This window comes from Pogona vitticeps, chromosome 3 (assembly GCF_051106095.1).
Source record: "Pogona vitticeps strain Pit_001003342236 chromosome 3, PviZW2.1, whole genome shotgun sequence".
Lineage (NCBI taxonomy): Eukaryota > Metazoa > Chordata > Lepidosauria > Squamata > Agamidae > Pogona > Pogona vitticeps.
This window is the reverse complement of record NC_135785.1, coordinates 180,935,386-180,960,679: the sequence shown is the minus strand read 5'-3', so window position 1 is coordinate 180,960,679 and position 25,294 is coordinate 180,935,386. Positions and strand designations below refer to the sequence as shown.

The 25,294-nt window shown below is 38.8% G+C and overlaps 1 protein-coding gene across 1 annotated transcript in view; it reads left to right on the top strand.

Moving 5' to 3' along the window:
- The window catches only part of ANOS1 (anosmin 1), a 118,699-nt gene extending 95,138 nt beyond the window's left edge, over positions 1-23,561 (top strand). Inside the window, exons 10-14 of the mRNA XM_072994389.2 lie at positions 9,646-9,743; positions 10,861-11,032; positions 13,918-14,138; positions 18,117-18,255; positions 20,200-23,561. Of these exons, the coding sequence (XP_072850490.2) occupies positions 9,646-9,743; positions 10,861-11,032; positions 13,918-14,138; positions 18,117-18,255; positions 20,200-20,258 (689 nt within the window). The 3' untranslated portion in view covers positions 20,259-23,561. The remainder of the gene's footprint in view (positions 1-9,645; positions 9,744-10,860; positions 11,033-13,917; positions 14,139-18,116; positions 18,256-20,199) is intronic.
- The last annotated feature ends 1,733 nt before the right edge of the window (positions 23,562-25,294 follow it).

Here is a 25,294-nt window from a genome sequence, read left to right as displayed (position 1 = left end):
AATAAGAATCTGTGGCTGGGAATAGATATGCACACTCCGCTCTCAACCAGAGAAGATATTAACAGCATGTGGCCATTATGCAGCTTTGAATTGGCAAAAGTACGTAAAGATTTGTCACATCACCCTCCCAAAAAGTATTTTAATAATGAAAAAACACATCAGGGTGAGAAGTTTTGATATATTTTTATGTTTTTTAAATAGCATATTCATGCCCTTAATGTTAAAAGGCTTCCGGCTTGTTTGTTGGAACTGAAGGAAATGTCATCATTTTTGCCATAAAAAAGAGACAAAATAGACTTCTCAACAGGCCTATATGTCATGGATTGGGTTAAGTAAGTGGAAGTTGTATGAGAAAACTGGTGCATTTGTTTAAAAAAAAAAACCAGGAGGTGGTGGTCAAAAGAGGTGAGATCTTGTGCTCATTGAGAGACTAATTGTTATACAAATTCCTTTGGAAAATGTTTCTACCAAACACTATGAAATTTAAGGTATAATGAGCAGAAAAGACATTGCTATACAGGATGTGAAAGTTGTTTGACTTTTTTTAAAATGAGGATTATACTCCAAGGTCTACATGTCATTGATACAGGAATCTAGAATGACCACTGACAATGGACATAGTTAAATTTTCATTACACTCACCATGAGGAATCCTATCTTTGTATATTGAACTTCATATTAACCTTCCTAATTCTCCATTTGGGTGTTGGTTACTGAGCAACAAGAAAAAACTGCAGGCTTGTTCCCCTCTGGTCCAGCAATTATTCCTGGCCTCGTGCCAAGAGCATTCTTTCCTTGAACTTGGTACACTGGAAACCACTCATAGCAGGAGACCTGATATAATCCTTCCTTTGTAGGCAGCAATTTCTATTAGAGCAATTGGGTAAAATAAATTATTATACTGTTCTAAAGTTACACTAGCAGCTTTAACTTTGTAAAATTTAAATTTGCAAGAATAATTGGAAGTCTTTGCATTTCAGCTCGCTTATTCTATCTTCAGAAGATTTATTTTGTTGGATTATCCTGATGTCAAGGAAATGGGTGTCTGTCTGTGTCTTAGCATCAAGTTGCCTACTCATTTGCTACTGTTAGAGGACAACTCATTGCAGTTCATTGAAACTTGGCATTAGATTTACTTCTTAGTTTAATATTTGTCTAGCACATAAAGCAAACAATACTTTTATATAAGATAAGTTGAAGGGTTTCAAACTATGTGGAATAAACCAGCTCAGCTGGATTGATTAGTAAAACAAGAAAGAATAAAATGAAGACTATGGGAAAGCAAACAGGCAGGTTGAACTATATTGAAATCCACTCACAGAAAGAAAAGTTGAGATAATGAAACAAAGTTATAGGTTAGTTACAAGCCGACATTAGGATGGTAACCAAGAAAGAGGGCAAGAAGTAAACAAGATACAATAAAAGGAAAGAATGTGGTGATAAAATAAACGAATCAGCTAGCTTTCCTATTTTGTTTTCTTACAGAATTCTCTCAAAACTATGGGCTACAATAGAGTTCGCTGCATGTAGTCTGCAGTGTGGATGCTTATCATGGGGATGACAGATCTAAGTAGGAAATAATTTTAAATCTATCCCCTCAATTTTACAGATGGGACTATTGAAAGACAAGATTAAGACAATTAGAAGTACCGTAGCTGCCTTAATTTCTACTAGCAGATTCTGGTTGAACTCTAGTAGTAAATCACAACTAATGTATGCCCATTGAATCAATGGGGATTTGGTGAATCAACACTTACATATGTTCCTCTGTTACAAAAGGCTTACTTTGGTTGTGCCTTATTATGGCTGTCAACTCTAGTGTTCTTACTTTATGGGTTGATAATCATGCTTGCAAAGTAAACCTGCATTCATCTTAAGATTTTCAGTCACAAAACAGGTTGCTGGAATGCAAGGTATGGAACTGAGTGAAGCCATGTGCTGTGTGTGTGTTTAGTCGTTTAGTCGTGTCCGACTCTTCGTGACCCCATGGACCAGAGCACGCCAGGCCCTCCTATCTTCTACTGCCTCCCGGAGTTCTGTCAGGTTCATGTTGGTTGCTTCGCAGACACTGTCCAGCCATCTCATCCTCGGTCGTCCCCTTCTCCTCTTGCCATCACACCTTCCTAACATCAAGGTTTTTTCCAAGGACTCTTTTCTTCTCATGAGATGGCCAAAGTACTGGAGCCTCAGCTTCAGGATCTGTCCTTCCAGTGAGCACTCAGGGTTGATTTCCTTTAGAATTGATAGGTTTGTTCTCTTTGCAGTCCAGGGGATTCTCAAGAGCCTCCTCCAGCACCACAATTCAAAGGCATCAATTCTTCGGCGGTCTGCTTTCTTTATGGTCCAGCTCTCACTTCCATACATCACGACAGGAAAAACCATAGCTTTGACTATTCGGACTTTTGTTGGCAAGGTGATGTCTCTGCTTTTCAAGATGCTGTCAAGATTTGTCATCGCTTTCCTCCCAAGAAGAAGGCGTCTTTTAATTTCAGGGCTGCTGTCTCCATCTGCAGTGATCATGGAGCCCAGGAAGATAAAATTTGACACTGCCTCCATATCTCCCCCTTCTATTTCCCAGGAGGTGATGGGACCAGTGGCCATGATCTTAGTTTTTTTGATGTTGAGTTTCAGACCATTTTTTGCACTCTCCTCTTTCACTCTCATTACAAGGTTCTTTAATTCCTCCTCACTTTCTGCCATCAGAGTGGTATCATCTGCATATCGGAGGTTGTTGATATTTCTTCCGGCAATCTTAATTCCGGCTTGGGTTTCTTCCAGTCCAGCCTTCCGCATGATGTATTCTGCATATAAGTTAAATAAGCTGGGGGACAATATACAGCCTTGCCGTACTCCTTTCCCAATTTTGAACCACTCAGTTGTTCCATGACCAGTTCTAACTGTTGCTTCCTGTCCCACATATAGGTTTCTCAGGAGACAGATAAAGTGGTCAGGCACTCCCATTTCTTTAAGAACTTGCCATAGTTTGTTGTGGTCCACACAGTCAAAGGCTTTCGCATAGTCAATGAAGCAGAAGTAGATATTTTTCTGGAACTCTCTGGCTTTCTCCATAATCCAGCGCAAGTTAGCAATTTGGTCTCGAGTTCCTCTGCCTCTTCGGAATCCAGCTTGTACTTCTGGGAGTTCTCGGTCCACATACTGCTGAAGCCTACCTTGCAGGATTTTGAGCATAACCTTGCTAGCGTGCGAAATGAGTGCAATTGTTCGGTAGTTGGAGCATTCTTTGGCACTGCCTTTCTTTGGGATTGGGATGTAGACTGATCTTTTCCAATCCTCTGGCCACTGTTGGGTTTTCCAAACTTGCTGGCATATTGAATGTAGCACCTTAACAGCATCATCTTTCAAGATTTTAAATAGTTCAACTGGGATGCCATCACCTCCACTGGCCTTGTTGTTAGCCAGGCTTTCTAAGGCCCACTTGACTTCGCTCTCCAGGATGTCTGGCTCAAGGTCAGCAACTACATTGTCTGGGTTGTCCGGGATATCCAAATCTTTCTGATATAATTCCTCTGTGTATTCTTGCCACCTCTTCTTGACGTCTTCTGCTTCTGTTAGGTCCCTCCCATTTTTGTCTTTTATCATGTTCATCTTTGCGCAAAATGTTCCTCTAATATCTCCAATTTTCCTGAAGAGCTCTCTGGTCTTTCCTTTTCTGTTATCTTCCTCTATTTCTTTGCATTGTTCATTTAAGAAGGCCCTCTTGTCTCTCCTTGCTATTCTTTGGAAGTCTGCATTCAATTTTCTGTAACTTTCCCTATCTCCCTTGCATTTTGTTTCCCTTCTCCTCTCTGCTATTTCTAAGGCCTCGTTGGACAGCCACTTTGCTTTCTTGCATTTCCTTTTCTTTGGGATGGTTTTCGTTGCTGCCTCCTGGACAATGTTACGAGCCTCTATCCAAAGTTCTTCAGGCACTCTGTCCACCAAATCTAGTTCCTTAAATCTGTTCTTTACTTCCACTGTGTATTCATAAGGGATTTGGTTTAGATTATACCTGAGTGGCCCAGTGGTTTTTCCTACTCTCTTCAGTCTAAGCTTGAATTTTGCTATGAGAAGCTGATGATCAGAACCGCAGTCAGCTCCAGGTCTTGTTTTTGCTGACTGTATAGAGCTTCTCCATCTTTGGCTGCAGAGAATATAATCAATCTGATTTCGATATTGCCCATCTGGTGATTTCCATGTATAGAGTCGCCTCTTGTGTTGTTGGAAAAGGGTGTTTGTGATGACCAGCTTATTCTCTTGACAAAACTCTATTAGCCTTTGTCCTGCTTCGTTCTGAACTCCAAGGCCAAACTTCCCTGTTGTTCCTTTTATCTCTTGGCTCCCTACTTTAGCATTCCAGTCCCCTAGAATGAGAAGAACATCTTTCTTTGGTGTCAGTTCTAGAAGGTGTTGTAAATCTTCATAGAATTGTTCAATTTCAGTCTCCTCAGCAATGCTGGTTGGTGCATAAACTTGGATTATTGTGATGTTGAATGGTCTGCCTTGGATTCGTATTGACATCATTCTATCATTTTTGAGATTGTATCCCATTACAGCTTTTCCCACTCTTTTGTTGACTATGAGGGCTACTCCATTCCTTCTACGGGATTCTTGCCCACAGTAGTAGATATGATAATCATCTGAGCTGAATTCGCCCATTCCTGTCCATTTTAGTTCACTGATGCCCAGGATGTCGATGTTCATTCTTGCCATCTCCTGTTTGACCACCTCCAGCTTCCCAACGTTCATAGATCTTACATTCCAGGTCCCTATGCAGTATTTTTCTTTACAGCATTGGACTTTCCTTTCACTTCCAGGCACGTCCACAGCTGAGCGTCCTTTCGGCTTTGGCCCAACCACTTCATTAGCTCTGGAGCTACTTGTACTTGTCCTCCACTCTTCCTCAGTAGCATGTTGGACGCCTTCCGACCTGAGGGGCCCATCTTCCAGCGTCATATCTTTTAGCCTTTTGTTTCTGATCATGGGGTGTTCTTGGCAAAGATACTGGAGTGGCTTGCCATTTCCTACTCCAGGTGGATTGCGTTTAGTCGGAACTCTCCACTATGTCCTGTCCGTCTTGGGTGTCCCTGCACGGCATAGCCCATAGCTTCTCTGAGTTACTCAAGCCCCTTCGCCACGACAAGGCAGCAATCCATGAAGGGGGAAGCCATGTGCTAGGCCACATAAATGTTTTCCCGCACTTGAGGAAACCCTGCTTCTAACAATATGGTAACTGGGTCATCTAGTTGGACTTCAAAAGAGAATGTTGAGTTCAAGACCTGTTCATCCTAGGAATAATAATCTGGAGGCATTTGCGACATAAATAATATGCAAGATCATATTGTATGCATATTGATATTCAGAGGGGACAAAGAAAAACTTGCAATCACAGTTGGCTGTGCATATGATCATAGCTGCAGGAAAAAGTGCCTTCCCATCTTGAAAATATGTTGCTAGTCAATAATATTTTTATTTGTTTTTGTGTGTAATTATGTATTTGACCAAATGCTAGATGATTTGTTGTTAACAAGCATTGGGCATGATGAACACTTTGGTGATTGCTGTCGTGGTATGAATGCTTTCCACGAACTGATTATCAATCAATTCTAGATTTCTAGATTTCTCATGAAAGAAAAATATCCCACTTGCCACCACTTTTATCACAATTATCACATATTCCTTTTTTTGTGGAGAAACATGCTAGTCTTACACTCAAGAATCCAGCTTTGTTTTCAGCAAAAGGAAGCTACTCTGCCTAATCAAGAAGCCACAAGCTTGCAAAAACAGTGCAAACCACTTTTTCATTATTTTTTTTTGCTGCCATGCATGACTTAAGGGTCACTTTCAGTAATGTGGCAGATTTCATATCAATGTTCAAAAACAACAACTCTTATTCTGCATTTAGAAAATAACACTTCCTGTGCTGCAACTGTTGCTCTGTAATAATCAGCTATTTTTCATTGTATTTCCTGACAGTAGCTCTTCAAGGTACCCAGGCAGAAACCTTTTCTGGGTCTTCCCTGAACATCTTTGGTTTTAGTTGCCAGGAACCCAACCTGTAAACTTCCACATAGAAGACTTGTGCTGTGCCATTGGAATCAAGAGTGCTTGCCTATCATCATATCATGCCATTGCAAACTTTGGGTTCATAAATTATTTAGAATCTGAAAGTGAAGTGAGGTGCTTGCAAGTTTCTGAGATTGATTTGAAGCCAGTTAAGGAAGCGTAAAATGGGCCTCAAACTGAATTGGGAATCTCTGAAGCACTGGGGAGCTGATTATTGCTTTGATTAAAAATAAAAATAGAGAAAAATTTGGGACGCCAAATCTCATGGAGCCTTGTGGCACAGTGGTTAAACTGCTGTACTTCAGGCATAACTGTGCTTACGACCCAGGGTTCAATCCCAGGTAGCCGGCTCAAGGTTGACTCAGTCTTCTGTCCTTCTGAAGTGGGTAAAATGAGTACTTAGCTCTCGGGGGCGAGGCGGGGAATGTGTATGGCGTGGTATATAAGCAGCATGCTTTGCTTTGCTTTTTGCTTTTTGCAAGCCTCACTCTGAAAGTGAAAATAATAAGTTAACAAAACTAGAAAGCCCAAAGCAAATGGATTGACAATTCGAGCACCAAGGAAAAACCAAGCTGTTCTGGAAACCCCAGTCATGGATACCCTGTGTGGGCTCAGATTAACATAATAAATTCCTTTGTCCTGTGATCAGCAGCACTCTTGTACCTTGACAGCAAGAAAGAAGGGTGTTAATTCGTTAGCAGTTGCAACTTGCATGGCTCTTATTTTCATTATAGTTCAGAAATTATTGGAGGATATTTTTTTTCTTGGCAGTAGAAATTTTGTATTGCACTTTAAAATCCGTTCAAATGATTCTCTGCGTGAGAGAGAATGTGCCATCAATATCTTGAGTCTCTTGTGTGGAATTTAAATGCTGAATAGCTCCACTGGTTTTAGTATTTGGCTGCGGAGTCAGATATGTAAAATATTGCAAAATGATTTCTGTGGTCCTTCATTGTCATTGCCCTTTTCATGTGGGAAAAATGGATTTGTAGTAATCTAGAGACCACTCAAATATATTTGTCAATTTGTTGTCTAGTTCATTTAACTTCTTTCAGTTGGGTTGTCTATTTTATCTGTTAATTTTGTTACCCACTAACAAGATCAAAAGGCATATTCTTTTCTTAGGATTTTTTTTTACTAAGCAGTTAAAATAGCTGCATTTCTTTAATATCATGCTTATGTACAAACAGCCTTTCACCAAGAGGATGTATAACAAAGAGCTGAAAACTATTCCTTTTTGTTGTTTGTCTGAAAGTGCAGTGATGTCTCTGCACATGTGGAGAACAGACAGCTAGAGATCCATGACTCAGGGTGATTTCAGTTGCCTTGATACCATTTCCTCCTTGCTCATTTTGGTCTGTGATTCACTGAATTGTTTATTTATTTAGTAAATGAACTCAATTTTATGGCAATAAAATGGGACTAACCGTGTTATTTTAGTCACCACTGCTGCTAGCATTCATTTTTCCTGGAGATATCTGAATCAATCTTTCCAAAGATCTCAAAGAACTGTTCTCTTCTGAAAAGCTTTTTTAAAAATTCATCACCAGTACCATGCAGTTCTAGCCTCTCCTTTCAGAAGCAAATGCCTACTGTGTAGCTCATAGTGTCTGGAATGTGAAAAATTATAAAATTGCTAAACTTAGTCATAGTCCCACTGAAACCAGTGAAGAAGTCATTGTTGGCCATCTACATGTTTTTTTCTGTATAATGGCTATTGTAATATAAAGTGCTAATTCTCTACCACCGCTCAAATAATCTGATATTATTACAGTTAGGGATTCAGAAGGTACATTTAAGAATCGTCACACTATATTTTGTGAGCATTATTTGCTTTAAATACAAGATTGTGGTGCATTAGATCTTGTCTGGTTTACTTTACAGGTTGAAAAGAATGTGCTTGCTGCAAATGAAAATGCTATGTTTTGAATGTGTTCCACTGTATTAAGGATTGTACAAATCAGCTTAATGCTGTTGCAGTCGATGTAGGTAGAAGGTCAAATTAGTATGAAAATTGTTTCCGGACATTAGACATCCAGAAAGTTAAAGCAATTTTTGTCAGCTTAAAATTAACCTTGTCAACAACGTTGTCGCTGTTATTGTTATTTCTATTCTGCTTCTCATTTGCGCAAATTCCAAAGCAGATTACAGAGACGCTATAAAACAAAATAAAAAATCCAAAATAATAATTCAATCTAATAGAAATTCAAAAATATCATTCACAAGAGAATTCAGAACACCTTATGGTTCAGGGAGAGCCCAGATGAAAAAAATACATTCTCAATAGCATCCTAAAACATTCCATTTTTGAGTCCATAGACAGGACATAATTGCATAGGGATTCAGTTTCGCTATATATTGGCCCTCATCCAACCCACTAGTGTATATAATATCTGGTCTAGGTTACATATATTGCTTCTCTTGATTCTGATGTAATAGAGAGGCTGTGCTGAGCTGAGCTGAGCACTATCAGCATGCTGATGATGGCACGTTGCTCTAGATTTCCTACTGACCACATCTAGAAAACTGCATATAGATATTAACTAGCATTGGAGATAGGATGTAGCTGGATATGTCTCCCAGCAAGATACTGTTGTCCTGTATTATTCTTGGGAAGCTATCCTGTATAAAGGAGCAGGCCCACTATAAAACAGTGCCCCAAATGCACTGTGGCAGTCCAGGACACCATAGTCTGTGATAAAAAAACACAACCCACTAAAATAGTCAAGTATAGCTTGGAAATGACATAAATAATTTTTTCCACATCTGCTTTCTGGAAGAATGTCTTTTGAAAATGAAAAATTTTATTCACTTTATCAAAATCCAAAGCTAATCAAAGCTAAGAAGGAAATTAAAATAAGACAAGCTGGAGTTGTTTGTAACATTTCAAAGTAAACATGGAACAAATAATGATCTATTTATTTATTTATTTATTTATTTATTTATTTATTTATTTATTTATTTATTTATTTATTTATTTATTATTGGATTTATATTCCGCCCTTCTAGACAGGAGTCTACTCAGGGCAGCTCACAATATATTGTGGACAAACAAACAAAAACAGCAATTAAATAACATTTGGTATGTATAAGTGATGAGTGGTGATGGATTAATATAATGTATTAATTCACTTATGTAATTTTTTTCTTATAATTTCTTCTATAATTAATCTTGCAAGTAAGTATAAAACTAGTATTTCAAGTAACTTGAAATCTGTTCCTTAGCATTAGGTACATATTTGAATGCATAAGGCACTATCTCTTACTTCATTCTCCAAATATTTTGCAGCTGAAGTCATTCTGACTTCTTTTTGGAAATAACGATTGAAGCATCAGTTTTTAGGCTATTCTAATTTGGTTTATCTGGGTTATTTAATTTGGTTGTTCCAATTGTTTGGTACAGTACTTGAGAACGGAATTACTTGGTACACATAGCTCTCCCCAATTTCCTCATGTTTTCTGTGTTATGTAACAACATAACAATGCCACTATGTTGATTGTGGGGATTTGTGTTTTTTAAAAGAAATTTAAAAAGACACAGGTGACTTTCCCATTTAACTCGTCTTCATTTGCTCCATTTAGATACCAGCAGCAGGACTAGGTATCACGTCCAGTGGTTTCCAGAATCTTGTGTGCACAATGAGACAAAAGTGCCTGAAAAATCCACTAGTACCACATATGTAAGTTGAGCTTTAATGGTCAAGAATTGGAAAAAAAGGCATAATTCTTTTAAGATCTGGCTCTGATGTTTGTCCCATTCCCTTCTGTATCTAGCACAAGCTGCTTCTCTTCACTATGAAAGCTTCACACTTTATACCTTCATTCTGTCTTTCAGCCCTTGTTTATCATAATTACCTCATCTTCTCCAAATCTGCTCCTACTCCATCAGACTAAGATCTCTTGTTAACTTAGATGACTTTCCGCCACACTGTGTGGTGTTCTCTCCATGATAATGCATTTGTTTACTTTCTTGGCAGTCTCTTAATGGCAGTCTTTTCCACACAATCCTGGCTGCCATCTATGACAGAACATTTAAAACACTCACTTGCATTACTGTTTTTCAATTATCTGTCTTAAATTGTTAGTTCATTGAGCTGACAGTTTTGCCTATGTAACTGTGGAAGAAACCATAAACAATCAGTACTCTTTTATTTTCATTTCGGTCTGTTTTGCTTGATCATTCATGAAAGATAGTACTGATGGATTATTCTTCAACCCAGTAATCTCTGGCTTATAGTGTGTTAAAGGGGTCCAACATGTCCCCCATTGTTTATAACATGAAATTTCTTTAAGAGGCCACCCAGAGAACTGGTCTAAAATGTCAATACATGCTCTTTTCTACCTTTTTATTTCTGTCAAAGTAATACAAGCTGAACTCATATTTGTACACAAGTTTGACATAGATGAGGACATAGTAAGCAAGTAAGTTTCAGTTGAGTAGATGTAGAAAGAGTGACATGAAAATATAACAAGATAATTAGTTATAGGCTAAAACCTTTACATGGTGATCATGCAAAGTTTGTGTAGCTTGCTGTGCTCATTAAAGCTAATTTGCAAGGTGCCAGGGCATTAACTTGATTGTGCAGTTGTGATCTACCACAGCATCTCATCAATTAAGTGCAGTTGGGTGTGGCAAGGTAAGAATAGAATTCTAACTTAGAATAACCAATAGAATTCATGGCATAGAATGTCACTTTGGCATAGGGTTGTTTGAAGTAGAAGGCGGTGTTTAATTAGAAGCCAAAGGTATCATGAAGAAGATAGCAAAAGTTCCATGTGTGCTTTTTCTTTTTGCAGGAGAACTATATAATTCTCCGTGACCTGTCATTCTCATGCAAATACAAAGTTACAGTTCAGCCAGTAAGATCTAAAGACCGGTTGAAGGCTGAGAGTATTTTCTTTACTACGCCACCCTGTTCTGATCTTAAAGGGAAAAAATACAAGGACATTACCTGCCCTGATGAAGAAGGTAAGTATCCATTTTAAAAACATGCAAAATAGACAACTACTTTTGGTGGGTTTCCAAAACCATTCTGAAAGATTTAGAGCACTTAAAGGAAAGACTTATAAGAAATTATAAATTAAAAGGTTTATTAGCAATTAATCTTCCTTTGCAGCTAGGCATCCGAACACCAGTGTCTTCATAGAAAATTCTTGTGTTCTCACCTGGCAGTTTTCTAAAAGAGACAAATACAAAATTCTCAAATCACCAAAAGTCAAGAATGATCTAGTACACGACACAAGAAATAACTATCCTCGTTCCCCACCCCTTGCAAGAAAGACTGAACATGATGACAGCATCTGTTTCAGAGATGTACCAGATGACTTGCAATGTCAGTAGTTGTATAATTTATTCAGACCATTATTGAAAAGGCTTTTTTGTGTCCAATGTATTGCCAAAAAAAAAAAAAAATTCTATTCAATAAGTCACAGCTTATGGTCCATGGGTTAAGGACACCTTCTATTGGTTAGGCAAAATAGAGTGATCTAGTTCCTCATTCTATTTATGCCAGATATCCTGCATATCATTTAGGGTCTCTTCTACCTATTAGCATTTCCAAGAATGTGGGAGAGTCTGAGACACTTAGTGCTGCATGACCTTATGAAACACTATTTAGATGCTGTAATTCTGTCCTATATCAATCTTTCCTTCCTGTCCTATTCCTTATCAGCTTGTATCTAATGTATGTTGAAAGAACTGAATATTTAGAAAAATTCACGGTCTGGAAGTTATTTGTAACAAGCACTTGTTGATTTCACTCATTCCATTCAGATGTTTTCTTCTGAATAGGACAAAGATTTTAAAATATGATTAAAAACTCAGTAAGTGTAATATAGATAGTACCAAACTATATATTTATTTTCCAAACTATAACCTTGGTCAGTAACTGATACTATAAAAAGAGCAAGGAATCTTGTGGCATCTTAAAGAATTATTAAACTTTGTTTGGCAGAAACATTCATGCACTGCAGCCTATTTCATGAGCTGCAATCCAGAAGGTTTATTTGTTCTGAAGAAAACTGGCTAGTTTTTAAGATTCCATAGGTCCTAGGGGAATTTATACATTCAGATCAAAATGAATTTTTACCTAAGAGACAACTGAGACATAACTTGAGAGTTGTAATGGATATCTTGGAGTACTGTGAAACATACCCAGATAAACAGATGACCTTACTATTTCTGGACTCACAGAAGGCTTTTGACAACGTAAATTGGAAATTTATGCGGAAACAACTCAAAATACAGTGGTGCCTCGCTTAGCGAGTGCTTCGTTTTGTGATGAAATCGCTTTGCGATGCATTTTTTGCAGTCGCAAAATGATGTTCCCTATGGGGGAATTTCCCTTTGCGATGATTGGTTCCCTGCTTCGGGAACTGAGCATTACAAAGCAACGATTTAAAAACAGCTGATCGGCAGTTTCTAAATGGCTGCTGGGTAAACAAAATGGCCGCCTGCTATTTTCTGGGACGGATTCCTCGCTCTACAGCCACCGAAAATGGCTGCGCTATGGAGGATCTTTGCTGAACAATGAGTTTTAAGCCCATAAGAACGCATTAATCAGGTTTTAATGTGTTTTTATGGGCTTTTTTATTTTTCATTGCGACGTTTTCATTCAACAGCGATTTTTTCGGAATGAATTAACGTCGCAATGCGAGGCACCACTCTAATGGACTTTGGTCAATACTTCATAAATATGATAAATTCAATTTATGAGCAACAAACAGCAAAGATAATAGTCAATGGAGAATCTATAGGAATAGTTGAGATCCAAAAAGGACCTAGGCAGGGATGTCCCCTATCTCCACTGTTGTTTATTTTGATGTTGGAAATACTGAATAGAGAGATAAGACACGATAAAGAAATAAAAGGGACCCAAGTTAAAAATGAAAAGTACAAATTGCAAACCTTTGCTGATGACCTGGTCTTTATAGTAGAAAACCCATTAGAGTCAACTCCAAAATTAATGGAACAGATTGAAAATTTTTGGGAAATAGCGTGATTGAAGATAGAGGGAAAACTAAACTAATTGTAAAAAACATGACGGATAAGCTGAAAAATCTCCTAACAGAGAAGACCAAGCTTCAAATAGTCAACAGAGTTAAATACTTGGGAATTTATCTGACAATCAGAAGACCAGCAGTCGTAAGATCGAATCCACACAATGGAGTGAGCTCCCGTCGCTTGTCCCAGCTCTTGCTAACCTAGAAACAAAACTGAATATAGAACTCAAACCAGAGTTGTTTTTATTGGGTATTATGCCAGAGAATATTAACAAATAAGATAGCTGTATTATATTACATATATTGACGGCGGCTAGAATAGTATGGGCTCAATATTGGAAAAATGTGAAATCTCCATGAGAAGAAATAATTGTACAAAAAAATCTTAGATTGTGCAGAGATGGATAGATTGACAATGACAATTAAAGGGAAAAAGGATTCTGAATATTATCAAAACTGGAATAAAAGAGTGCCTAGAGCAAAGAAATAAGGTATAGACACAAATGAGACACGATATGATATGAACAATTTGATGTATATCCAGTGAACATGACGAATGACAATGGAAATATGTTTTATGTGTTCTAAAAAGTAAATTTTTTTAAAAAAGAAAGAAAGTAAAAATATTCCATAGGTCTTCCTTTCTTTTTTAGCAACAGAACAGCATCACTACTTTTCATCGCTCTCTGTGGGTGGGTGGGAGATAAGAATGTTAGGTGAAGAAGCAGAAAAAGATCTTCAAAGGTGAAGCTAAGCTGTAGAAGTACATATCTAATAAAAATGTTCTTCAATGCTTGATAAAAATGCTAATACCTTGCTGCTTCTTTTGGTGTGTTGGTGCATATTTTGCAGCTTCAGCTGTCCCAAAAGTGTTGGCAAAGCCCGAGAATCTCTCTGCCTCTTTTATTGTTCAAGATGTCAACATTACTGGGCATTTCTCTTGGAAAATATCAAAATCAAATCTTCACCAGCCCATGACAGGCTTCCAGGTCACTTGGGCAGAGGTTACAACTGAGAGCAGACAAAACAGCTTACCCAACAGCATTATTTCCCAATCACAAATATTGCCAGTTGTAAGTATCTTGTAGGGTTTTTGTTGTTGTTGTTGTTGTGGGGCAGGATGGAAGAATCAAGGAGATCTTCTTCATGGCCTCTGTGAATCACACCCTGAGTGATCCGTGCTTGTGTGGAGCCTCATCTGAAGATTCTAGAGCTTCTGCAGTAGCAAAAAACACATTAGAGTAAGCCCCTCCCCGTATAAGTACCTTGGCAACAAGCCTCTCCTTTCAGTTTCTTTCAACTGCCACGTTGAGAGCCTTATCTTTAGAAAAAGATCACGTTAAATACTGTTATTAGTTTTTTCTTCTTCTCCACGTTCGGCCTGTCAGCTGCAGCACCCCCATCCCCTGTTTTCTTAATCAGTTTTTCCACATATTCATGGCCCCTTTGGGGCCCATTCAAGCACTGCGTGGTCTGCAATAGTAAAATACCGCTTTCGGATGGCCGCTCCAAGTACCTCTTTTGCTTGGGAGAAGCACACCAAACTTCCTCCTGCACCCATTGTAAAAATTTCAAGCACGGAGTCCTCCAATCTGTCTAGGCTGAAACTCCGCCTTTGGGAGCAGTCCCCTCAACCAGCTAAAATAGCCCAGCCTCCATGTAAGGCCACTTCTCAAACCAAAGCGATGGAAAAAGATGTTTCCGAATCATCACAACAAAGTCCATCGGCTACACCATCCCATTCTGATGCTTCATCCACATTGTCAGGACCCTCCAAAATGCAAAAGTCGAAACCGTTGATACCGAAGTCCTTGGCATCAAAAGATTCCACTAAATGCCAGATGTCTACTGAAGCCTCTGTGGCTCCGGAGCCTTCTCCACCTAAAAGAAGCAAACACCATAAATCCAAGCATATAGTCATAAAACAACCTCAACAACCGTCTGAGTCAATTTCCGTTGGTTCTCCTTCTGATGATGATGGACTGCCGTCCCATCAGCCTTGTTCTCAGTCTCTGGAAAGAGGTGACAGAGTCGACCGTCTAACGTTCTCTCCCTCCAGTCCGCAACACTCTATTCATTCGAGCAACCTCTCTATTGTTGATTTGCCCGAAGGAGTCCATTCCGAACAACTCGACACCGTTCCCTATCAGGTGCCATCTGATTGGCCACCGATCCCTATGCAGAGACATTGGCAACAATAATATCTCGAGCTGCCTGCTCCATCATGTGTGGCTCACACCCACGTCCAGTGCATTCATCGGGTTGCCATTTGCCCTGACCAGTGCTCTCTCAGACAAACTGCATCTGCCAGTCTACCAGGCACTTTACCCAGTTCAATGGTACCATCTAGCAGTCTGCCTCACTCTCGACAACCATCAATGTCAAAGCAGCCGCATCACCACGACAGTCATGGATCTCAATCTGCTCCCTACCTGGCACTTAAGAGACCCAGAATGGTTGAACACCATTCTTTAGCACACAAGGCTTTTACAGCTCCAGCTTCCCACTATTTTCCTACCAACCCAGATGATGGAAACCATTCCTCATGCTCGGCATCTCCAGCATCCATATGTTGATGCTGTTGCCTCATCAAAAACCTCCGTTTAGACATCACAGAGACACAGGCTCTGATATAGATGATCCTCAATATCCACCCTGGTCCATGGATGCCCGCTCCATCCCCCTGCCTCCACAGGATTTCCGTCCTCCGGTAAATCCTAAACATCGAACCCGACACCATTACGATACTGCGTTTGACACCAAGGCCCACTCATACTGTACAAAGTCCATGGGCACTCAACCAACATATTTCGATGTTGAAGGCTCTTGACACCAGCAAATATCCATCGACATGCTGCCTCTTATCTATATCAAGTTGTAACCACCAATACTATGACGTTCAGCCTCTTGACACCGAAGTCAACTGACACCGAAGTCCATCGACTCCAGACATGACCTCGAAGTTTCTGATCATGGATCTCGACCTCAGACTCCATCAGTATTACTCACCTCACCAGAATCTGACATTGTCGATGCGACCCACTGTCCCCAGCAGACGATTTTCAGACTTATGCCCAACTTATGATTCTAATGGATAAGTCCCTCAACCTCCAAATTCACCATCCATTGACAGAACCAGCCGATCATCTGTACGATCCAATCTCTAAAGACACAACAATTCCAGTACACATATCAATGTTGCCATCCTTACTTAGTACTGCACAATGATCTTGGACAAAGCCAGCTTCCTTGCATATGATGTTGAAATGAATCAATAATATCTATAGAGTCCATGACCCAGGAGCCATTTTCCTCCAGAAACAACCAGCTCCAAAATCTATATTTGTCAAAGTCTCACAATCGAGATCTCGGCACTGACAAATACTCATACCACCAAATAAAGATAGTCAGAGAATAGATTCCATGGGCAGATGGCTTTACTCTGCAGCTTCCAGCACGCGAGTTGCTAACTATCAAGGAGCTATCGGAGTTACCAGAGCTTCCTTTGGGACAACATGTCCACCTTTGTTGAATCTCTACCAGAGGATAAAAAGATACCTGCACAAACCTTCCAACAAGAAGGTCTTTCCATTGCTAAACAACAAATGCTCTCTGCTCGACACACAGTAGATGCTACAGCTAAGTCTGTGGCCACTTCAATAACCCTACACCATTTCTCTTGGCTCAGAACAGCTGGCCTTGCTGAGGATGCCCGCACACGCATCGAAGACCTTCCCTTCAATGGCGTAGGCCTCTTTAATGCTGAAACAGATGACATCTTAGAAAATGTACAAAAGAAAAGATCAGCGGCTAGACGCTCGTGAGTCTACACTTCCTACCAACAATGTCCTCAACAAAATCAATGGAGGCAACCTTATGACTCCTACCAAAAGTTCCATGACCCTCCAAGACACACATCTTACACACCATATTTCAGGAATTAAAGAACAAAGCCTTGCCAACAACCTGCTACCAGGCAAAATGACCACAAATCCAAACATCATGTTTGACACTCCTTTGACTGAGATTACAACCCAGTCCACCCATCCTGCCCTCTGGAAACACTTACCTGCCTGGGAATCCATCACCATGGATACCTGGGTACTATCCATCATCCGAAATGGCTACCGCATCCATTTCTTCGAACTTCCTCCAACAACTCACGTCATCATTCCACCTTCAGAAACTCTGCAAGAAGAAATAGCAAATTTACTTCTCAAAGACTCCATACATACCCGTCTCTCAACACAACAAAGGGTTTTTCTCTCACTATTTCCCCGTACCCAAAAAAGACGGAGGGCTTTGCCCTATCTTAGATCTAAGAGAATTAAAACAAATACATCATTACCACAATATTCTGTATGGTTACTCTGGAAACAGTTCTTCCCGTACTCTGAAAAAATGACTGGTTTACAGTCATAAACCTCAGGGATGCATGCTTCCATATTTCAATACCTCCTGTATACAGAAAATTCCTTCATTTTCAACCAGGATCACTATCCTACCAGTTCAAAAGGCTCCCCTTCGGCCCTACAACAGCTCCAAGGGTGTTCACAAAGTGCATGGCACCAGTAGCCACCTACCTCAGACTTCAAAACATTCTCATCTTTCCATATATCGATGACTGGCTCCAACAACCTACTAGTCACCCAGGGTGTGATTCACAGAGGCCACGAAGAAGAACAGCAGGTTACCCGCTTGCAATTGTAGTTCTTCGAGTGGACCTCTGTGATTCACACATCCTGCCCAACCTCCCCTCTGTCACACCATTCTGCTTACTACTAAGTGGCGGTTGACACAACTGAAAGGAGAGGCTTGGTGCCAAAGTACTTATACGGGGGAGGGGCTTATTCTAACATGCTTTTTGCTACCGCAGAAGCTTTAGAATCTTTCAGTGAGGCTCTGCGCAGGTGCGGATCACCCAGGGTGTGAATCACAGGGGCCCACTCGAAGAAGTTACCCAATTACAGGTGGGTAACCTGTCGATCTTTGCATTGGTTCACAATAACATCTTCAGTTCATCTAGTTTAACAGTCTCCATTTTCTTTAAGGATCACTACGTGCTGACCGTGCCCAATCTGAGACCATCCACTCTTTACCGTTTAGAAGTCCAAGTGCTGACAATGGGTGGTGAGGGGCCAGCTACAATAAAATCTTTTCGAACACCAGATTTGCTGACATCACCGCACAGTAAGTGCAGATTTCCTGCAGAAAGAATTCTGATTAACGCATGTGCAAAGAGAAATGTTTTTTTCCTTTATTTCCTATAAACAATATCAAAAAGATCCAGACTTTCCAGGCATGCCCATCTGGTGCTAACAGCCTGAGAACAATATTGCTTGGCAGTAAGTCAGTCTAGAGTGAAGGTTAGTTTGGAAACTAATATTCTTCCTTGGAAGTGTCCAATCCCAGATTGGACCCAAGCTGCTCTGCCTGTTTTTTCCTTTGTTTCTTCTACATATCTCCATAACCTAGTGACAACAAGACAGGGAATACTAGTGTCTGGACCTCCAATAAACTTGAGGATGGTGTTGGGGTAGTATCTAGGGCACCGTTCCGAACTTGGAACTCTCTAGTTGTATTCGATTATAACCTCTGGCATCCCTAGTTAGCATGCCCATTGAGATGATGGAAATTGGAGTCTAGGACCTCTGGAGACAGCAGGTTGATGAAGCATGGTATAGGCTTTTTGGAACTTGGGAAGTGTAGTTTCCCAATAAGGACATAGGAATAAAAATAATCACTTGATTTATTGGTACATGGGTTAAGGACACCAAATTTCTTTGCAGGAATCTCTTTAAATGTTCCCATCCCTGAGATGATTTTCCAGTGTTTCTAGAATGTATCGGTGTTGTACTTAACATTCTTAATTTTTAAGATGTTAAGACACCCCAGTTAATTAGGGCTTGCTGATTGATTGATTGATTGATTGATTGATTGATTGATTGATTGATTGATTGATTGGATTTCTATCCTGCCCATCTAGACCAAAGGTCTACTCTGGGCGGTTAGCTGTTGGTGCCCCTGTAACCTCCAGATAAGCCCCAGTTAAGGAAATCTATTAGTTAAAGCTAGTCTGATATGTACATATACGTAGGGAAGATTTGAGTTTTAGTGTCAGAGGCATGAACGTGTTTGGGGCAGAATGGACATTTTCAGAGAATGTCAGGAGAAAAGAAAAATAAAGAAAATCAGTGTAGAAGGGAAAGATAGGGACGGTCACAATTACTTTGAGGTTCATGAAGGACAACGACTATCCCAACTTCTATATGCTTAGCCAAAGTAAGAGATAACAAAGGACATGGATGAGAGCTGGACAAACTGACAGTGGACAGGCTTAACACATTTCCAGTGTTGCCCATCTTGAGAGTCCATATCTTGAGTGGCAGTATGTTCTCAAATATTTGTTTGGCCAGTGGAGAAAACAACCACACAGACTAATTCAGGTTGCCCTTAGATTTGTTTGACAGTTATGGGGACCTAGGTAACTCTAGGTAAGCATGTATATGTATCCTAAGTCCCCATGTTTCCTGCATGCTCAGAAAAGGTGAGTCTTATTCATTCAGGCAGATGACACACAGGCAATGAATTTTGATCACATCAAGTGCCAGTTACTTTGCACCTCACCTTATGGCTGCATGACTACCTCTTGTTTAATTGTTCTTCCAGGATAAAATAGTTACTTCAGACTAGGTGCTAGTATGAGACCCAAGCAGTGGGTGAAAGCCAAACTGTACTTCTCCATAGGAGTATGCAATGGGCAATATATGGTTTGTGTTCATTGATGTTCTACTGCTAGCAGAACCAACAGAGCTTGGAGATCAGATTCTCCTCATCCCCCTCAGATTTTTATGTACCTTTTTGGTTTGGATTAGGGAATCCTATGGGATAGGAGATCTGAGTTTCCAGCCTGTGCAGGGATGAGAGAAGCTGTAGACTTGAGTTAGGAGATTCATCGCTTAAGTGAAAGCCTACTTGTATAACACTGGATTTAGAACTGTACGTGTGCTACTTTTGTAGGGTAGAACAGGATATATCTGTACCTAGACTGATTACAGTTAATGAACTTACTGATTTGTATTTTTGATTAATGGAACACTATCAGCATTAACATGGATTTTCCCCCCTTTTCAGGGCCTCATTTAAAGCAACATCATTCACATCATTACAAGCCACCACCTGAAAAATACTAAATTGCATTGGATTATTAACTTTCGGAAAAGGATGAACACTGAGCTTTTGCAAGAATTGAAAAAGGAATCTATATTGGAGTATGGAATAATCTTGTGGTTCTGTCAGATGCTTGCCCTATGTGAGCTGGGCAAAGATAGTTATATCATGTGGACTGAAGGAAGCATGCTTGTACTAATTCCACAATGAAGCATGTTGTGCAAGGATCAATTATATTTCTGTAATTTGAACATTCAACATCTATGGAAATTTAAAACTGTCCAAGTACAGTGGTTCATTAGCATCATAGCATATACTGTATGACACTCACTTTTACCAGTCTTCACAACTGTATATCTTTGTGTGTGCATTTTATATTATACAAAATTTTAATATCTGGTCCCATAATTCATTGCCATAAAAAACAAAGCTTGGTAACACAGGTTCATCATTGTATTATTATTGTGAATGTCTTAGTCTTAGTGTTGATGAATGTTGGGGTTCACATGTGAATGCTGTCAACCCCAGATGACCTTGGCAGCAAGTGAGTGTATTAGCAGAAAAATAAAATAAGGAGCTTAGTGCATAAACAATAAGGAATTTTATGGATGCCTAGTTTACAGACATTCACATGTGAATGCCAAGAATCTTATTTAGGTGTAACATGACTATGGCCAAAGCTTCTCAAGTATTTGAACAGTTTTTATTTGGAAACTATTGCTTCCAAAGAAAATGTACTGAATTTTTAATGTTTGCAATTACTAATAATAGTGAAAGTTACAAAGTGCTTAAATGAGTTGACATCAATACAATCTGATCACACAAATGGAAATATAAGTGCCACTGCTTCAATAGATTATGCAACAGGGCAATATGATATTTTATATCTTTATGGTGAAGCGATGGAAAAAGAGTGACGTTAACCCAGAGATGTAGTTCAGTCCTTTGATTTATAGACCTAATTCTTAAGAAGTAATTTCATTTGAGGTCTAGCTATCTTTATATTCTTATTATCTACTAAAGTGCTTAAGGACCAACAAAATATGTTCACCCTGTAGTCAGTCAGCAGTGTTTCCCTGCATTGTGCATTCCATCCTGCAGTAGATTTGTCTTTTACTAATATAGAAGGAACATCCTTGTGAATGCAAAAGACTGTTTCTGCAGTCTCCTCCTTCAGTGTAAATGAATATGGAAGTCTGCATGTTGAGAAGATCTTGGTGTGATAAGAGCCATACACAAAGCATTCAAGATCATGTTGGTATGATTATTTGTATTCTTTGATATTCATTTTTTGTGGGCTCACCAACAGTCTAATTTTTGAAAACAAACCCTTCTTTATTAAATTGTTCAGGGAGCACTATGGATCAAAATTAGTTAACCTTCATTGTTTTTAAGCAATGCGATTCTAGTCCATGCTAGTAGACTTACCACCAGTCATTTTCTCTTGTCTGTCTTACTTTGTAAGCAAAATGATGGGAAGTTTCTAGATCCCTAAGCATTGACTATTAATCTCTTATACACATATGATTTAGATCCTGGAAGAAATAATATTTTCTCCTCCCCTACCTTAGTAGAAAATTGCAGGGTTGAACCACTTGCCTTCATATTTATATGTTTGATTTTTTTAAATAAAAAAATTAACTGAACACATTCTATATTTTTAAATTATTTTTCCATTAATTTTAAGCTGTGCATAAAAAAGAGGAAGAATACGCACATACTGCTTTCTTAAGCAAGAGAATTCAAACTAAAAGCATGTATCTTTTTCTTATGAAGACAAGAATGCAGAGGAAAACCTGTCCTCAAATTATTTCATTGGCTTTGAGAGGACTCATTTAATGGCTGAAGAATAAGGAAATGGCACAGTGTTTCAGTGGAAAGACATGTATTAAATCCCTTTGTTGTTACTGAATAAGCTTTTGAAAAGTGATCCTTACAGCTGACTGCTATCGGTATAGCTTTCATAACCGACCTGAGTAAAGAGGTCAGATAGCAAAGAGAGAACAAATGAAGATGGGTCACATGATGTATTTCAGTTTAGGGAGAAACTAAAATATTGTATCTGCATTTATTGCTCACTTAATTTTTGTTTTTGCTTTTGCTTTCTGGTTCAAGGGAAATAGATTCAACCTACAAGTGTGTTGAGTTCAAACATCTCCAGCTTTTGTAAGCTGGTCCACACCTTCATCTTCTATTGTTTGTCGAGCTGCAAATAAAAATTGAACAACTCCCATTCACTGTCCACATAATGATGGAGTCTTTGCTGCAGACCAGCTGCAGATAATTATGTCTTGAGAGATCATATCATGCATAGGTATAAACTGTCCATTGATTTCTGTGTTTTGCACCATTCTGAAAATGGTTACAAGGATGCTTACAATTTTTGACTGAAGCATCTTACAGCACCTTAGAAGACTTAAAAAAACTATTTGGCAAAAATTTTTGAGGACCATCCACATACAGCCAACATGAGCTGAAAGGTGAATATGCACCATGATACATTTCAGTGAAATCACTGAGATATATTACTACATAGGTTCTTGTCTATAGAGGAATGTGGTTTACTAATAAGCATATAAGCTGCCTTCAGATAACTGTTCTCATTCTAATTCATCAATTTCCCCCCTAAAAAGTGGTATAAAGGCAGTTGCAATACTAATTATTTATTTTTTTAGATTATGGTATTCTTTTACTTTTACTTATCCTGGTTTTCTTCTTGAGTTTTCTTAATCTTTGATAAATACCTGTGGATGCAAAAGTTACTATAAATGCCATACACCCCTGTACACTGTAGCCCAGGAATATGATGCTTATTAGCTGATGCATGTTTTCTTTTACATTACAAAATTTATTGAAAACCAAGTAAATTAATACTTAAAGATTTTGATGGCTTTATATGATTTTGCATGCCAAAACTCATAATTCAGTTATAGGCATGAAATGTATGACTGTATTACCTCTATTGAATATATTGGTAAGGTACATTTTGCAAAGTAATTAAAAGAGGTTCTATATGTAAAAAAACAGTTTTCCTTTTTATGTAATTATATTGTAGTGTGGAAATAACAGAGCTACTTACCTGTTAACTAAATTGGCTGTAGAAATCATGTTCTTTATATCAGACATTTAAAAGTCAGTATTTATTTATATATGTTATACAAAAGAGGGTTAATTTGTGTGTATGTGTGTCTTGTTACTTAGATTAATGTTTTGTGTAAAAACATTTTGTAAAAAAATTGTAAATAGTCTCTCTGTTCCTCATTATTTTCATGTTTAGATTTTGTACATATGTTAAAGTAATAAACTACCCTTCTATACAGAAATAAGTCTTCTGCAGTTTTCAATAGTGTTAGTAATTTGATGTCATTTCATAAAAATACAATCCACATAATCATTGCAGTTGAAACAATTGGAGGCTCAGAGCTCAGGTTGGCTACACCTACTCTTAGAGACCAATTAAATGATTGAAATAACAGGCCACTAAGAGGTGCAAGGTCTTTTCTGTATTATTGTTGTGCTGGCAAAGCGAATCAATATTCTACAAGGTAGTTCTAAAAATGGGGGCACCGTAAACAAAATATTATAATTTTGAAACTGGACTTCAGATCAGCACCACATTTGGCACAGATGTAGCAGCCAGTCTGCTTTTGCTGTGTGCCAAACTTAGGCAAAGATTTTTCAAGTTATTTTTTAAAAATTAAAAACCAAACTGTTAACACACACACACCCCTGCAGAAACAATTTACCTTTTATGTCCCCAGATGTGAAAAAGATCAAATAAATTGAAAAAAACAATCTTGCTTACCTTGAAAAAGCATGGTTGGACCACCTGGCTTTTTTCACACTTGTTGAAGAACAGCCCTGACAATTGTTTTGTTATGGGATGAGAAATGGTTAACTGATGGAAAAAAGGGGTCAGCTTCTGGGATTTTCTCTTCCTTGGGGTCACTTTGTGAATGGTAGTGAGCACAAGAGCCTTTCCTGTAGACCATCTTGATTGCTGCCATCAACATTCAGGCTGTTCTTTGCTACTTAAAGCTTGGCATCCTTAGTCCTGCTGGCAATGCAGGCACACTATTATGTAGAAATATTGGTCTATTTCCTGGTGTTTTGAATTGTGGTTACAGACACATAATATCCCACATTCATAAACTGGAGGATTTTTTTTTTTTTGGATGAATTTAATTCTAACAGGAGTCCGTCTTAATGTACATTTGGCAAATGATCATGCTTTTGGTTTATAACTCAAAGTAGGTACATAGTGATCATTTTGCTTGTATATTTGATTTCTTAGGTGCCTTGCTTTGATAAATTTTCATCCCTGGATAGAAAGAGAATACATATTGCATTTTATATGTTATCTTATCCTGAAATGAATATTCAGACTACTGTACTGCCAATCAGTATTTTGATGAGAGTGGTGGAGTAGGAGAACACTTGATCCCACTCCCCTCTCTTGCCTTTAAAGATTATATCAGCCCTAATCATAAGAGAAGCTAAGGCTAATAGTTTTTTGTGATATGTGGGACTGGTAGGTTTCTGGGATATATAGAAGTCTGCGTATACATAGGGCTTCTAGATGAATTGGAGCAGCAAGGTACAAAATCTGTTTTAATATCAACTGATTGGAAATCTTATGAAATGTACCGGTCTTCTGTTTTTACATTCATCTTTTACAGCAGTACTGGAGGACAACTAGAAGCACAATAAAAGATTCTCTGCAGGAAGTGGCATGTCAGTGACACTTGGAGGTGGTCAAACAGGGTGGGAGATTAGGACAAATACCAAGTATTCAAATTTATACCACAGCAGAAGGTTATATAGGAGTGGGTTCATAGGAAATTACAGATGACTTGCAGGAGCAAATGAATTTGTGGTGAGTAATTGGTATGAAATTCTGATTAATTGCTGTGGAAAAGCCTTTGACCCATCAGAGGTACCTGTGGTTGAAAGGCACTGTCTAAAATGATGTAACTGGGTCATTTTCTTTGTGCAAGTTACCTGTGAGTCTCCTTCTTTTCATTTAACATAATCAGCAACAATAATGTGCTATAGATTC